This window comes from Tinamus guttatus, unplaced genomic scaffold, assembly GCF_059628265.1.
Source record: "Tinamus guttatus ecotype Peru unplaced genomic scaffold, ASM5962826v1 Tinamus_guttatus_pri_ptg000308l, whole genome shotgun sequence".
NCBI classification, from domain to species: Eukaryota; Metazoa; Chordata; class Aves; order Tinamiformes; family Tinamidae; genus Tinamus; species Tinamus guttatus.
Window position 1 is genome coordinate 3,004,136 of NW_028288842.1, and position 17,910 is coordinate 3,022,045.

The 17,910-nt window shown below is 39.6% G+C and overlaps 1 protein-coding gene across 1 annotated transcript in view; it reads right to left on the bottom strand.

Annotated features, from left to right (window-relative positions):
* PDE3A (phosphodiesterase 3A) overlaps positions 1-14,096 on the bottom strand; it is a 38,836-nt gene extending 24,740 nt beyond the window's left edge. Inside the window, exons 1-5 of the mRNA XM_010224322.2 lie at positions 13,839-14,096; positions 11,266-11,420; positions 7,082-7,197; positions 3,640-3,859; positions 61-146 (exon numbers count right to left, since the gene is read on the bottom strand). Of these exons, the coding sequence (XP_010222624.2) occupies positions 61-146; positions 3,640-3,859; positions 7,082-7,197; positions 11,266-11,420; positions 13,839-14,063 (802 nt within the window). The 5' untranslated portion in view covers positions 14,064-14,096. The remainder of the gene's footprint in view (positions 1-60; positions 147-3,639; positions 3,860-7,081; positions 7,198-11,265; positions 11,421-13,838) is intronic.
* Between the last annotated feature and the right edge of the window lie 3,814 nt (positions 14,097-17,910).

Consider the following 17,910-nt stretch of genomic DNA (forward strand, 5'->3'; position numbering starts at 1 on the left):
TCCAATAAATGATCACTAAATTTCAAAGAATGAGGAGATTTACAATTAACAAGGAGTTACCTGTTCTATTCAGGGTGTGTGTGGTACCATCACCTCTGTCTAGAGTGCCATCACTAGCTTCTATTTGGTTATAGGGTCTGCCACAGCTGAAATACAACATCAAGAAACACACACAATAAAAAGAACCATGCATATTAGATAGTCTTACACTAAATGATTTCCTGATGGTAGTATAAGGTTATGTCATATGATATAAGCCAGGATGCAGGGTGCACTTTCAGGACAAAATTACAAGAATGAGAGGAAGTTTTATCAGGAGTTAGGAATGCAGGGAGACTTTTTTTTTTTTAAGTTGAATACAGCCAGGCAGTGGATTTATTTTCCTTTTCTTGCCTGAAACTTGCACACATTCCTCTTTAATAATGCAAAAATGTACATTGCTGTTACTTCAGTGATAACCTAGCAGTTACAGCAGAACTGAGGAGGAGTTTTGGACAGAAAATGGAGTGATTTGGCATCAGGACATTTAGCAATGGAACAACATGACAAACAGTTTGCTTCACCATTCCCAAAACAGAAAGACATTGTGGGAAGGATAACCCCATTGAGGCCTTTCCAGATGACTGGCTCTTCCTTTCCATTATGATGCTTTATTCCTTCTGTGTGATTCCTTTTCAGTCCTAAACAAAAATTGAGTACCAGCTGGAACATCTCAAATTACAATGCCCCTACATGACTGAATCCAGGGCCTGAAAGAATGATGATGTAGCATGAAAACATTAACAGAATTTAACAAATCTGAGGCATCATTTAGTGGCCTTTTAGCAAGCCTTTCTATGAAAACCAGGCATTTTAAAATCTCTTACTCTGCTTGGATTCAGTACTTTGTAGTATATCCTACATATAACAGTCCTTGCAGGGCAACTATTATAAAATTACTTAGAGCAGTGTGACTTTATATTATGCAGCAAAGTGTGTGCATCATACAAGAATCTTGGGCCTGATGGTTATGAAAAGGTCATCCAAAATATATTCTGGAGCTTGGCATGCCCTTTAGAAGTAATCAATTCCTGAAAAGAACTGAAAATAAAAGCACAAATCTGTACATCATGATACATGGTACATTGCCAAACAAATAAATCTTTTATCACTCAGGTCTATAAACAAGATTTATAAAATCTATTCATTTTTTCTCTTCCATAGTCCTTGAGTTTTCCAGAGTATCAATACTAGCAAGCTAAAAAGTAATGGTTATAAGAGGAAGAGAGTCCTCAACTGGTTTTGTGTGTCCTTCACAAAGGCTACATGCCTTTTGTGTTACTATGAGTACCAGAATATACGAAAATTCACACTGATTTACTATGTTCGGTCCATACAAAATGCTCTCTCTTAAAAAAATAAATTGCTGAACTACTTAGCAGAACACCTGACATGGACTCTCCATCAGAAATATGTTTACCTAGGCAGTTTTAAATCAATTCCCTTCACGCGTCGCAATATAATTTCAACCACAAGACTGTGCAATATTTTTTCACTACCTCATTTGTTGAGCAGAATCAATAGCGATTATTTTGGTTTTATTTTTAACGACATTGTCTGGTATATATGCTTGTTACTGCACTCTCTTCAAACTCTGTCCCATCACATTTCACTTAGTATGAAGTGAAAAAAGATCCTGCATATATATGATTCGAAGCATCTAAAGTTGATTTCTTTTACTGTGTTTTGTTGTTTTGTTTTTCTCTTGTCTGGTTGAAGTTTGCTGACTTGGTATTGCTTTATAGCAAGGCAGTCTTTTGGCAGTAAATACAGAGGGCTGCAAACCGTGAAGACTAGCAATCGATACAGTGATTGCCCAAGTTTGGAAGATTTATTCCCAGTGTCTGTTCATTAAATTCTCTCAGTATGCCTCAGCCATTTTGTCTGGTTGTTTTTATGTATTATGCTTATATCGGTAAGGGGCGGGGGGGAGGGCATTTATTATGTACTGTTGGTTCAACTTCTATGGGGGATATGGTGTTTCTATGTATTAATGGCTAGAAATGTGATAATGCTTAGGAATATTCAGTGAGGGGTAAAGGAAGAGTGACTTTACTTATATTAGTGAATGACACTTCTATTACCAGTAATTACATCATAACATTTAAAATAATGTCCTTGTTTCAAATAATCAATAACAAAGCCTATGCCAACAACGTAATTATTCACACTACTTACTTACACAATCTAAGCATTTAAGAACAAGGAAATTATGAACTTAAGTATGCTCTACAACCTACAAAGACCAAAGAGGTCACTAGCCCCATTAAGGGTAATGAGCATTTTACCACTGATTACACTGAAATCAAAGTTTACACATATGTAGAAAATGTATTTTTTCACTGTCTGTAACAACCTTAATATTGATAGGGGCTTTGTATTTATTTTTTTAGTCATTTCAATGCAAAGTTGCCTAACTACTCTCTTTAATGTGATGCTGCCAGTGGCAACTGTTACTATCAAAAGGAATGCTCAATATTTATTGAAATAGCAATATACGCACATTTTAACAAGACAGTACCACATTTGTGGTATATTTCTTACATGTATCTTTGGTTTCATTTCAGATGAATCAGTGCAAATCTCAGTTTTGGAATATCTTTGAAAACTTTGAAAAACACTTTATTTCTACTTAGAGACTCAAGGCTTTAGAAGACTGTCAGCATTTGAGCCTGAACTCGTGTCAGGATAATATTCTTGAACAAATTTGCAGCCTCTGTTTTGAGTTTCTCACTCCCCTTCCCATCCCTGCACATGGCACACTGAGACAGAGCCAAAAACACATGACTCTGAGGACAGATATTAAGTCCTAAGATCTTCAGTACTTAAGATAGTCCAACTTGATAGCGCTTAGCCCAGCACATGGCCTCAGGGGCCATGCTGGCCACAGGTCCTCTGGCTGTGACCAAAAGTAACATCTAATGAGTAAGACAGCCCTAAAGCTACTCTGAAAGAGGCTTCTTAATACTGACATCCACCACTATACAGAGCTAGTCATGTATTGCAAACTCCTATAATCTAATTTAATATCCAATGAGTTCCATTTGAGAAGTTACACCTTAAAATGTGCAATTAAACTGTTATGGTATCTTTCAGCACTAGGGAGAATTCAAATGCAGTTGGTTTCTGAAAAGAAATCCCAGTTTTGCATAACCTGACTCTATCCTAGGACGAGATAAGTCACGCACTGAGATTGCCCACAGTAACGCAGCCTGTAGGTACTACTGGAACATGTTTGTCAGACACTGAGCAGAGGCCAGTAGCTTTTAAATACTAGTAGTCAAATTTTTGCATCAGATTTGCTCATTATGGAAGACCTGGCAGGTGGCCCTAAAGTGACTGTTCACGTTTAAAGCATGGCATGAGAAACACATAAAATTACACTCAAGGATCTGCAACTAATAGACAAAGAATTTATGAATTACTTTAAAAGCACTGTGTAGCATCAAAATACATAATTACTCATACACTAAGGGTTTCCTAAATGTGCTGAAATGTCAGTTTACAACACTGCAGCAAATTAAAGGATCTTGTATACAGCTCAGTTGCTAGTGGGGACAATGTGAAATGATTTCAAGACATATCAAACTACTGTCTTACCTGCTGCAAATAACGGAGGAGCTGATAATGGGGTCTGACATGCTCGGTGCACTCTTAGTAGAAGTTAAGACTTTGTGTGGCTTTAGGCCTTGCTTGGTGTCAGAATCTGTAGAGTCTGGAAATGACACGGAAGGTGTTTTTCCTGTAGGACTTGCGGCAGGGGTCCCCTGGACTGGAGAATGGCACGGGGAGGTGAGGGGTGAAATATTTGGAGGGATACCTGGCAAGAGAAAAGAAGAGTTTGCTCTTCAACAGAAGAAGTGGGAGGATGTATGAGTTCACTGTGCAGAAATACTCCTGGGGAGATGCACAAGCGTCAGCAGAGCTTCCAAACTGAAAAATAAAGGAAAACCCTCCCTCCAAACTGGGCTCTTGGCTGCCACAGAGATGCTCCATTAACATCAGTGGCTTGCACCTCCTGCATATCTGGTTCAAATGAAGTGTACACAATGAAGTGTAAGGGAGCAAACAGTATCTATCTTAAAAGGAAATGCATGTAAATTGACATTCCTCTTGAGTTTTGTTCCAGCGTCCACAGGAGATCAGCCCAGTTCATTTACCAAGTTTATCTTCAGAGCCAAATATTATAAAGAGCTCAGGAACTTTAACTGTTCCTATGTTTGAATTGTGCTCATTAACCTAAATGCATTCCAGACACAACAATTATCTTTGAGCAAGGCAGTATGTTGACCTAAGTTTATGAACTATCAACCTTGAAGGATATATTCATCTAGCTCCAGTACTTTTTTTCCTGATAGCATCTTAGTGTGATATGAGGTTAAAATATGACTTACTGTTGACAATCTGAGACTTCAAAATAATATCTGACAATTACCACTCTTTTACTCTGAGATATCCAGGATCTCCAAAGCTTTGATTAGGCAACTGCTTCAGCAAGCATATGGTACGTGTTACTGACTTAATTCAACCAGTGCAACTATGTGGTCTTGAGATCAGAAACCTACGGCCTACAGAACAATTAAAAGGACGTTATCAGATGGCCACAACATGTGGAAATTGCATTAAAATACAGAAAGCTCTGTTTCACATTTACTAATCCTTTGAGATACCTGTTTTCTATCCAACAAAAATATGTCTTTAAAAATATCTCACAGTCTCTTATTTTCATAGAGAATCTAACTTGATTAAAAACTATCTTTGAGCTATATGTTACTAGATAACCTTCCTGACTACTAGAGAATACAAGATATACTGTCATCTTTCATCATTTTCAAGCTAATCTCAGGAACTTAAGCAGCAACTTTGGCAATAATATCTCTAACCATAGCTGTCTTTCTGCAGCTATTTCTGGGCTCCTATCTCCTGAAATACTTTTTTTTTTCTAAAAAAAAGTAATTTGCTGTCAAAATTAAGTTACCAGAAAAATACAAACTATATTTCATAAGCTATCATTTAACCATGTATCCATTTATTGCCAAAAATGACAGAAAAAGTATTGCCACAGCAACTATTTTTTTTTAACAAAGCAAGAGAAGATGGAAGAATACTGGGGATTTTTTTTTTTTAGGTCTGTCCATCTATTTAGGAAAACCAGAACTTTCACAGATGTGCAGTCTTTAAGAAATAAAACGGTAAATTGAATATTGTGTGAAACTACACATGAGAACACTTCAGCTTACCTTAGAGTTTTGTCAAAATAGGTAGAGCTAGCATTACTTTTAAATGCTGATGTGTTGAAGCACAATTAAAGCCATATTCCATAGCACATTTACAGATTAACCTAAATTTACAGATTTATCTAGATCAACTCTTTGCAGGAATAATTAAATATTGTGAATGGAGCTAAAATCTAAAAGTTTAATTGGTAATAATGAGGGCAAATAAAAGTAATTCTTTAGACGGAACATAAAAACAAATCATAAATGAAAAGGCATAATTTTACAAAGTCTAAAACTGTGAACTGCCCAACTTTGATTCTTCTGCACAAAGAATTGAGCCAAAATGTTGACTCCTTTGACTCAGTGCCCCTGGGAGTTGCTTGTGATGGAACAGGACTCTCCATTCATCACAGGGAGGCTCTCTTCTTTGTGCAGCACAGTTAACTACTCACAGTTTTTGGAAGAAGAACAGACAAAAGATAAACTGACTGATGGGATTGATAAATCTCATTTTCCAAGTGCAAAATATTAACGCCTCCTTTTCAAGTTACTAAGCTTATCTCTGAAAATCTGATGCAAGTCTAAGTTGTGTTTGTTTTGTTCTAAAACACATTCTTGGATTACTGGTGCTATGTCTCCATTACTTCCAAGTTTAATTTTATTTATTTGCTTATGACCACTACTCTTTTAAGATAATATTATGTAATTTAATCTTCACTGTAGTAGAAAAAAGTAGCTTCTGTACCAGAAGACGTTAAGCTCTCCAGTTTGAGAAGGAGATGTGATGTGACAGAGCAGAATAATTGTGCAGCCATATTTTCAAATTAATCTCTAAATTTGGATTCTCTGACTTTTTGGATGTCAGGCCTCAGGCATCTATCAATTTCCATCTGATGTGTGGGTGGTCACTATTTCTGAAGGACATTATCGCAAATTCATAAAAAAAATAGGCTGATTTGAAAAGAGATAAATACGGCCTTGTGATCTTTTTTATTTGCAAGATAAAACATGGGTAAACATTATCCTTCCTGGGATTCATGCAGAGAAAGAAATCATGTCACTATGGACTACGAATATTTCATGGTTGTCATATTGCGTATTTCAATGTAGAAATTAGAAAGTCACCTCCATTTCTTTCCTTAAGTTAAGACATAAGTCATTTCTTTAAGACCCTATATGCTGGGAAATAAAATAAAATAAAATAAAATAAAATAAAATAAAATAAAATAAAATAAAATAAAATAAAATAAAATAAAATAAAATAAAATAAAATAAAATAAACCCCACACAATTTCTCATCTTTAAACATCAACAAGAGCTACCTGTATTTTCTCAATAATTAATATGCAGAGAAAATCCTACGAGTTACACGAATTTTGTCTCAGACCTGCCTGTGCACAGTGGAGTCAGTTGTGCCTCAAAGTCCACATGGCATCGCAAGCTGTGCTTCAGGAAATCACAGTCAGACAATATACAGAGACAGCCAATTTAACCAATGTTATAGAAAACATTTGTTTCTCAGCCTTATTGGAGTCAAGGGAATTGCATGGATATAAATTACAGAGCAGTTTAGCATAGCGCTCACTGCATCATCCCATGACTAACCTCCATAAAGCATAAAAGTCTAAACATTTACAGGAGCATTAGTATGAGCTATAGTATTTTAAGCCACACTATTTTCAAATAAAGGAAATAACGGTATTCATACTGATGGGAAAAAGATGCAGATTGGCCAGGGATCAAAAGCAGCTATACTTGCTAGTCACCAAGTTTCCAGGGCACATGGCTAAGGGGGCTGGAGGAAACCAGGGGCACTGACTCACCTTGCCGGCTCTGCCTTTTGGCATTCAGGTGGTTTGTAGATGACATAGCGTAGGACGCGGAGAAGGACCTGCTTTTTGTGATTGTCATCAGAATTGAGCTGTTCCAAGAGTCAGTGCTGGAAAGGGAGAGCACAAATAACCGTGGTTGAAAACGGTGCTGACTGTACAAGCCTGCACGGAGAGCTGAAGGAGTCTGGAGTAAGAGCAAGAACGCCGTGATGCTGAGAAAGCACAACATCTCTAATGAGGAAAACAGCATTTTATCTGCTCCCTGAATTAGTATTTGGGAAGAACTCAGTATTGTATTCAGCAAAAATATTTACAATGCAGACGCTCCAAAGCAGAACTTCCTTCAGTGTCCAGGCCTATTCACTTTATTTACACAAAGATGTCTTCTTTATATTGTTCTGACAGTACAAAGAGGCTTAAAAGTAGCCTTGAAATAAGTTACATTTATACCCTCTTTTAACGCCTCCTTACAACAACCACAAGTGCCAGGAGTGCTCAGCGTAAATGAAAAATCAGCCTCCTTGACTGCTCTGCTGCAGTGGCCAGCACGGACACCTGTCAACCCTCCTGGCCCTGGAGGAGCTCCTCAGGAGGCACGGTTCACCTCAGAAGGGCCTGCTAGGGGCAGGTCTCTTCTCCAGGTAAAGCACTTCATGCTACAGCCGTGTTAAACACACGTCCCATCTCCAAAAAACAATCCTGTTAGTGGGCTTTGAAGAGGTCTGGCCGCTGATTCAAGGGAAACTTACTGAAGGAGAAAAAGGAGAGGTGTATGGGGGGTCAAGCAAGGGAAGAGCCCCTATGACAGGATAGGTTTCAGCTTTTGGGGTATCACTATATATCAGATGATGACAAACAGCCCTGTGAAGTAGAACTGCAATTATCACTGTTTTCTTGGATGACCGTCATCAGACGGCAGCTCCTTGCAGTGATGCAGCACAGGCTTTTATGAGGAGGTCAGTGACTTCTCTGAACAGACTCCCTAGGTCTCTCAGGCTCTACAATCCCCACAGTCTCAAATCCACATCCATCCTGTAGCGAGTGATGAGACGAGACACAAGACAGAAGACAGCCTTTACAAGCATTCTACTCCCATCCTAAATAGAAAGAGAAAAATTGCTCTGAAAGTTTTAACTCTACTGACACTTTCTGGTTCTTGAGGAACAGGCTTAATGAATTACAAAAAAAAAAAAAAAGCTTCAAAGTTCAAAGCTCAGAATTCATACCATCTATGATGAAGTAAGAAGAAGAAGTAGCCCATCTGTCTTTATTGTTGTTGTTGTTTGTTTTTCCAGATGACAGGAAGAATAATAAACACTAGCTCACAGCAAAAAAAAAAAAAATCTTACTAGGGAAAACCCACTGGATACAGAAGTGACCGAAGGACTGAAGGCAGTAATGAGGAAGCTATTATTTTTACCAAATCATTTGAAACTATGAGCAGAACACGTTTACTAGTTTAGTCAAATGGGGCGGCAGGAATGCAGGATTTCTAATTTTGAACGAAAAATTAAAGGAGATGTTCGCAAATCTATGACTATGGAAATCTAGAGGTGTTGCCCTAGCCTGTAGAGCATATATTTGTACATGCACATTCTGTAGTTGCAGAAGCTGCCATGGGCTGACTCCATGGGCATTTCTCCTTCCCCCATTTGGCAGCATGAAATACTCCCTTCTCTGTCCCCTCTGGCATGCTTGAATTTGGGGCTGCGGAAGTGGTAGGTAATAAAGTGGTAGGAATTTTTTTCCCTTCAATTCAAAATTCTTTTCCTTGAAAGCAAATCTGTATTGGTCTGCCAAAACTTTTAGGAATAAACTTATAGGCTTTGTTTTTCCCCTTTCTGGAATACACATTGTTTCTCCTACTGTAAGAAAAGCACTACAAACAGTAGGCTGGGAGGCTTGACAGAGCTATAATTATACAATTGGCGACATTAAACTTAGGAAGAATTGATAGCCTGCTTAGTTGGCCCATCAGGCAGCGTTATATAACAGCAGCAGCAGCAAAGGACCAACAATAATATTTAATTGCTCCCCTTCTTCTCCCTCAGATTCCCATCTTAGGATGCTTACATACTACATGAGAGTCTGGGATCAACAAAATAAATCAAACAGGCCCTGGGAACCACAGAGGAGCAGTGACTGAAGAGTATTTCCATTTGGTTATAGCTCCTTTATATTTACTTCTGCTGAGATACACGGGACTCCTCAGAAAGGGAATTTTGGCATAATCATTTATTTTTCTTGCACCAGACATTTAATGTCCTCTGCAAGTGGCCGTAAGCACCTAGGAGAGACTTCTGCATGGGAAAGTAACAGATCTGGAAGAGAGACTGAAACGACTGATAAAAGCCAGCACTCTGGGGCTATATTCACCCAAACAATAACAAGCGCCGGGGCTTTCTGCACTGGGGCTTTCTCAAGTCCTTCCTCTTCCCCCACAGGCACCAAGTTTTGAACTGCAGGTAACCACATGTGTTTTCTTAGATCACAGGCCTAAATTCTTGCTTGAATTTAGTGCTTCTGATCTGCTCTTCCTTTGCCCCGAGCAAAAGGAAGAAATGCCTCCTTGCTCTTTCCTCACCCAACAGGTTCAAAACTATAGCACGGACTCAGGTGGGGATATGAACCTTTTTCCCAGGATGGTGCTGTAACTATCCAGCTGCTCTGCACTGTTCTGACTAGAATAGGAAAAAATAGCCATGGAGCCAGAAAGGAAGAAGGGGAGTACAAGAAGTGTACACCAGTATTCAGACTTCCCTCCCTGATGAAACAGCTGTGATACTTAACAGTGCTGGGGATGCAAGCCTCTCTTTTCTGAGCAAGCCAAACAAATAATGCACAATGCCTCCACAGACTTTGTTGCAGCTGATGTCGAGGCCTTTATTAATTACACTGCTTTGTATCTGTGATTCTTCCAGCACCAGCTTTTGCTTACAGGATTCCTGAAAATAGGATGCATCTTAGATACATAAATACTTAAATCCATCAAAAGTAAAAGGCAGCATTTAGTCTGCACACTGTCAGAAAAACTGTGTTTATTACCTCTTAGTTGGAAATTGGGAAAATCCTTTTATCTAGCTAAAACAACTCAGATTAGGGGTATTTTTAAGTGTTGGTGGTACTACTCACCACAAGTTTTGACGCTCTGGGCATACTGACAGAAAGATGGACTTTAGCTTTTAAATTTGTATCTGTATCAAAGCCACAACACAACACTCTCAGGCTATATCCCAGATTCTAAACTCTGGGACCAAAAGGAAGGAATGCTCCACCGCAACGCTTAAAATCAGGCAAAGTATGGCACCTAATCTGCAGGACAGCTGTACACTGCCCATTGCATTTACAGTTTGGTTTTTAACCTCTGCTCATAACTCTTCCTTTGTAATTCTACTCTTAGCCAAAACTTTTTTTTAACTATCATAGTGAATCTACCTAGAAATTAAACTTTCTTCTCTCTGCTGAACTACTACTGATCTTGCTTTTAGAAATCATGCTGCTCCCTGGCATTGTCTAATTCACTGTTTCTTATTCATCATCTATTGCTGGCATTGCATTTGCATGAGTTCCTCTGAATACTCATCAGGTCTTGCCTGGGAAGTCTTAAGTGCTTGGGATGTTCCTGAAATAAGTCTATAAATGGGACATAGGGCTTGCTCAGTGCTGTAGGGTCTTTTGACATGCTATTTTTTAGCACAGAAATGCATATTTTGGTAGACTTTATGTTTAGTAAGGTATCCTGAAGAGAGAGAAGTGTGTTATGAATTTGCTTAATGAATGAAACATATCACAAAGTATGTGCCCAAAAGTGTTAGAATTGACCCTTGACTCAGCGATATCCAGGGAGGAAGCCTCTGGATATTAACAGGGATGACTAACAGGGATGTTTGTTAGTCACATAATCTTGCCCTGTTTCCAGTTTCACTGTATAATTCTTCACATTGCAAGCATAAATTGATTTTTCCCCCTACTTTCTTTCCCAGTAATGGGAATAATTCCAACATAATTAGCTAATCTCCATTCCTTTGCTAAACCAATTTAGAGAGATTAAAAAAAAATAACTTCAATGTGCTATGCAGCCAGCACTGTTAAGGATGGACATTGTCACACAGAACCGAAGGTTTTGCCCTTTGTGTGGAGACATACACAAAAGAGAGAGCAGGTAACTGGCTAACCTGGATGAAGATGATTCATGAGGTTTGATGCTGGCACTGCGATCCCTTCTCACTGGGGCTGGCTCCAGTGTAGGTAGTCCTGTGGCTGATGTTGTTGTGGTCCAAGTTGAGGACACTCGTCTCAGCAGTCCCGGAGGCAAACTTCTCCGTAAGCGCTACAGAGAAATCAATTTATTACAGTTTATATAGGTTTAAAAGAGCTTTACACATGCTGAAGAAAGACATTATCCATCATTTGTGTAACTTTTCCTCACAACACCTGGCCAGGTACAATAAGTTTGGATTTTCCCAGGTATTAAACTGCCTAATTCCCACTGAAATCAACACAGGCAGGTCCTTTAAAAACAGCTGGAGGGTTTGGAGCTTCCTGCCTGTTTTGAGATGGTGAAATTAAGAGAAAGCAATCTATCCATGGCCCATTAATCAGCATTCAGCACTTGGCACTCTCGCTGAGTCGCATTAAGCAATTGAGAAATTTTGGTCTTATGTGACTTTACAAGTCATTTAGAGCCATTAAGATGACCAAAGCTTTTGTCATAGGAGAAGAGCCTGAGAGAGGTGGGATTGTTCAGCTTGGAGATACTCAAAACATAACTTGACATGGTCCTGGGCAACCTGCTCTAGCTGGCCTTGCTTTGAGCAAGCAGGCTGGACTAGCTGCTCTCCAGAGGTCCCTTCCAACCTCAACTGTTCTGTGATTCTGAGAGCTGCCATGAGAGCTCTTCCATGAGAGAGTGAAGTCCAGACAGGAAGAACAGGGGATAAGGAGTAACTTTGTTTTTTTCCTGATACATCTACCCAGTTTGGCGATTGCCCACTAAAATAGAACTTCCATGCTTTAGGCTACGACATGTTCCAAAAAGCTTAAAAAGACAGCGCGACAATTCATAGCAGATTTTTTCCTTGACCACATTGCAATTTTCTTTCACCTCTCAATATTCCTTTTCCCTCCTAATAGTATCATTGTTTTTCCAAGATGGGAAGGCAGAGAGGGGAAATAGAGGATGATAATAGAGACAGTCTTTGCAGAGCCAGCTTTGCTGTTGCAGATGCTATCATTTTGTAAGATGTTTTTCTTATCTTGTGAAGTATTTACAGTTAAGAACTAAAATAAATATTTCTCTGTGATGGAGAGCTTTGACCTTTTCAGAGGCTTAAGAGATATGAGATGGAAGACACTTGAGGCTTAGGAGGATCAAGCAAATAAATAAATGTATTAATTCCTTACTCTAAATACTCGTATGCTTATGCTATCTATATTTATGGTATCTATATTTAGGTATTTAATAAATGATTGCAAACGTGTTACATTTTTGGGAACCACAATGTGTTTAGGCCAGTGAATTCTTTAGTTACAGATTATTCCTCTGTAGCATTTAACTCATTTCTTCATCCTTCCGTTCTCTTCTCTTCACCAAGTATTATGCAATTGCAAGCAAGTATCCATTCACTGTGTTTGCTCATGTGATGGCAGTGTTCTTCCACATAACTTTTCCCCTCAGGGCGTAGACCGCAGCCACGATGCACGTGCAAACTAAAATTAACCGGAACGTATTTTTCACAACATGTGAACACACACTTCTTCCTTTCTTTCTTTTCTCTCTCTTTTTTTTTTTGTATGTAGCAGCTACATAGGCAAATAGAGGATTAATAACCACGAAATTAAAATACATTAAAAAAAAGAAACACGAACATTGCAATTCAGATGTCAGGAAATGCTAGAATGAATGCTGGCTGTGCATTTTGAACAGCTAAAAGTGAAAAAATATTTGCCTTTGCAACAGTAGCCTGCCTATATTTAATTTTACAAGAGAAATCACAGGACAGAAGTATTTTGATTTGATTCCAAAAGTGAAATGTAAGCCTCGCAGGGCAGCTAATTAGCAGTGAACCTACAATTCAAACTGCTTAGAAGCTGAGGTGTTTTATTCTGGTTCCTCATTCAGCAATGTGAGTAACACTGGTTATTTTCTTACCTTTTAGAATCCTGACTATGAATCAGGGGGTTTATTTATATATTTATTCATTTTCTCAAGACTTTCTCATGAGCTTACAATATTTATCATGGAAAGTTTGAAACAACTCAAGTCTCCTGAAGGCTGTCAACAGAGACTTCTCTATTAACTTCTCAAGGACTTATGTTTTCAACTCAGGGAAGTAAGACTGGAATTTTTATGGAATTTCAAATTCCAGTTTTCAAAGCAGGGAATAAGATCCCTTATATTACCACTTCTACTGCCTATGAACTAGGAAGGTCATCCTACAGGCAGCGGCTCAAACATTGAAAAGGACAGGAATTGCTGTGTGAGAAGCAAGGGGGCAGATGTCTGCATAGGGGTGCTGAAACGCTTCTGTTTGTTTGCTCTTCTCCCTATCATTTCCTCATTCAAGCTCCTACAAACATCTGCTAGGAAAAAGGCACAATTTTTGTGTGAATTTTCACGGGTCAAACATCTGATCACAAAAATGCCTGGACCAAAGTTACGCTGGCCATGAGATGGGTTGAAGGAGTGTCTTGTTATGAAACCATCAGTCAAGCTTTAATATGATAAGCAGGACTATCAAATACTCACCTTGGGAATAGCTAGTTTTTCTCCTTTTTCCTGACATTCCTCTGAGTCAGAGCAGGTGTAGTTCTCACTGAAGGACACCAGAGGGTTCACTCTTGGCTTGTGGATCGCCTGGAAGGTTAACTGCGTATTAAGCAGGTTGCTCACTGTTCTCAGCGACGTGCACACGTTGGGGGGCAGCGAAGGATCTGCCAGAAGGTCTGTAATGAGCCCGTGGGCTTCTCCCATGACAGCAATATCCACTGTAATACTGGTACCAGAAGACTGAAGAAGAAAAAAATCATATACGTAAGGGAAGAGAAGTGGGCAGCCTGCTAGGCAGAATCTAAATTTGCAGCATTTGAATTGAACATTTGCAGCAACTTTTGTTAAAGGGATCGGAATGGAAAAATATGGAATGGAACAGAATGGAAAAATAAAAAATAAAATCTAAACAAGGAGGACAGGAGCATCAGGCCTAACGGTCACACTCCACCAGAAGTCTGGAATTGCATCTTATCTAATTTCATATCTTTCACCATCTACAACTTACTTGCCCTACCTGAAGGAGCTGTTCAGGCTCCATACAGTTCCACTAGTTCACAGTACTCCAGGAGTGACCATTACTCCTTTGGTGCACTGCAGAGATGTAAGTGCAGTTTGGCTGTTACTGCCTGGGGCTCTTGAGGAGGTGCACACGCAGTATGCCTGGGACACCCTCTCAGAAGAATTTGTGCTGATCTGTTTCCATATATTCCATAGAAAAATCTAAGCTACATCATTTTCCAAATGGAGGAATTATGCCTGTGAGAAGCGCATATAGGTTTTTTGAAGTGGGAAGTACATAGGATGGAGAATTGGGCAGACCCTGTTTAACCAGAGAAGGACCAGAACCCTGGCCAGGAGGGATCCACCAGGAACAGCATTTAAGGGCCTTCCAATACATCGATGAATAGCATCCATCACCAGAGCTCACAAAAGGCTTTAAAGGCAGTAGCAAAATAAAAAATTTCTGAGGAAAGTGATACATTAACTGAATTTTAGCCACATGTGAGCTAAAGCAAGAACTTGTTTTGAATAAGGTAACACATACGTAGCAGGTACACATCAGCACTCTGGATCAGAGGTTTTTGAGTATCCTATGTTGTCCTCAGTTACCAGGCATGATGTTTAGCCTGCATGGAGTACTCTGGCAGCATAAAACCTGCTTTCCTTCAGATGACACTGAACTGTGAGCTGTGCTCCAGAAGCATACCCCATGCACTCCAGCTTCTAACAGCCTTTCAGTCTGAAATAACCCGTCTTCATCACCTTCCCAAATGCATCGTGTGGACATCAGGACCTTGGCACTAGCTGTTTTGCTCCACTGATCCACTGGGATTGTGCCCTACTTCTTGCTAATGTAGATGGCAGCCTTGGGACAAGGACATGGGCCCTCTCCTTCTCCATCCCCCGCGCAACCTGAAAGCCAGCTTCTTCTTTTCTATAGTATTTTCTTTGTTACAATGATAAAGACAAGAAACTATTTCATATACTAAAGAGCTGTCTTATCCTACTGAAAAAAAACAAAAACAAAAACAAATGGCTGACGTTCATCTAATGGTTCCTTTTATTGCTTAACCTCTCAGGAGTCCATGCAGAAGATTCTGGCAGATGCTGAAGAAAATTCTTAAATTAAAAGACAGAGCTTGAGATGGGAGGAATTAATTATGTGCCTTAACCTCAGCCCTGAAAAACAGACCAAAGGGGAGTGAGGGAGGATGCATCATTCAAAGCGCGATAGAAGCCTCATATTTTCAGCAAAACTGCATAATCTACAGTTTGAAATTCTATTAAGCCTGGAGCCTGCAGTTGTTGACTGCTGATCAGAGACAGAGATTAATACGCCAACCAAGTAAACAAGTCTGACTCAGCGGGCCATACGCGGAGGCCCAGATTTTGCAGAGCGGTGCTAATATTTTGCAGAGCAGCCAGCTTTGTTCCCCGCGATGCAGAGCCACGCGAGGGGCAGGCGAGAAGGAAACTCCATTGCGGGGAGGCCCTGAACCATCTTCTTGGCACGGGTATCTGACCCAACCTGCGGCTGCCCACATGTGAGGAGCTGGTGCAGCGGACGCCGTGGCCCGGGGTCTGTATCCTCCTCCCACCTGAGCTGGGCTGAGCAGAGCCTGCCCCCAACGCAACGAGGTGGGCGCTCAGCTGCACCACAAGTCGATGCCCTCACTACACTAAGCTGCAATGAAAAATGATTTTGGAAGCCTGCATTGAAGCTGGGAAAGGCTCCGGAGCTGGCAATATCATACCCCTCGCCAGGGCTGTCAAGAGACTAACACCCTGTCACCGTATCCCTAGAGCCACCATCAAAACTTTGCGAGATCTCACCGCGCGCCACGTGGCACCCTGCGTTGCACAGCGCTGCCACGTGGAAACGCTTTACGCGCTGCTTCAAAGGCATCTCTGCCCTGCAAAGGGGAGCTGTTCTATGCAGCAGTCACTGCATGCCACAGTCAAAATCCTGCTTCAACAGACCGCAGTGCTACGTCACTCAGTCCTCAGAAATCAGAGCATATCTAAAATGAGAAATGAGCAAGCGTAACTGGAGCCAGAAGAAAGGGGAGAGGGTAAATGCTGCTCTGATTCACTGATTCGAGCACACTAATGACCCATTCTAAATGCACACAGTTTGCATGCTGTAGTTTAAATGCACAGAACTTGTATGTAGGAAAATGCTTCCTTTGTTCTCCAGCAGCTTGAATACTTTTATCTATTTCAGGATGAATTTGGAATCCTACCGATGGTCTGGCTAGATAAAAAGGCAGATATTTAAATTACTGTTTTCACAAAACAGGTACTTAGAAACTGGATGCAAGAAAACTTTGATAAATACTGGATTTCCTATTTAAAGTAGTAAATAGCAGAGTCTTAAAACTCTGCTTAAATAGCAGAGTTTTTAAAATATTATTCAAGAAACAAACTGTGTTTTAGTACAGGAAAAGGAATCCATGAATTTTTGGTAACATACATATGGTGATGTGAAATATTTATGCAAGACTGTGCAAGTCTTGCAAGTCCTGAAAATTGTAGATTGATGTCGTTATACATACACACACAGACACAGCCATATACTCAGACAACCATTTTTAAGGGTTAAAATGTATGAAAGAATTCATGCTCAAATTTGGTACATACTTTTCTACTAATGTGAATAGCCTCTGCATGAACTGATCTGGATTCTTTCCAAACCACTTACTTGTCTAAACCCAAAGGCCGGATACATGGGAATACAGGCATGAAATAACATGTTTACAAACAACAACAACACAAACAGCTCTAAACTTGATTGAGAAAGAAAAAGAAAAAGCTAAGCTAAGGTGAATTTTAGTTTTGGAGTATCCATTTACAGATCTATATGTATAATTGGGAATGCAGTTTCCTTGCATGACTTTTGGAGAAGCTTGGCTTTTTCTTTACTTGGTGACTTCATTCCCAGTTGGACTTAGGCAGTGTCTTAGGCGGAGACTAAGAGTGATGTTCTAGGGCATGAGAAGGAGAAATGAACACACCAGAGATCAAAGGAAAAAAAAAAGGCTCCATTAAACCTTCTTACTTATAATTAACATAATAACTAAACTAAATTGCTTATAACTTTGAAAGACAGCTGTTCTTGTGTGTGTGTTTATTTATTTATTTATTTATTTTAACTAACGTTCTGGTGGGTATTTTAGGCTGTGGCACCACCTGGAACTCTAACTGAGTCCAAATCACAGTAGCATGTCCATAGCTACATGACCAATTTTTGCCAGGGCAAAGAGCTTTTAGCTACTAGGAGGATTCAAACTACAGTCCTCAGTGCAATATATAGAGAACAATCTGCTAAATTTGAATGGTCATTTAGAATTGTTAGTGTTGGGTAATTTGTTTTGCATTCTATAACATGGCTGGAACAAAATCTTTTGGAATTTGTATTACTTTGGCTTTTATATTTTACAAAAATAAAATGACATTTGTTTTATTCTATTAAATTATACTATTCATTAAAAGCTGAGAATAGCTTTTCGGTGACTAGAGGAAATAAATATAAAACTGCATAGGATAG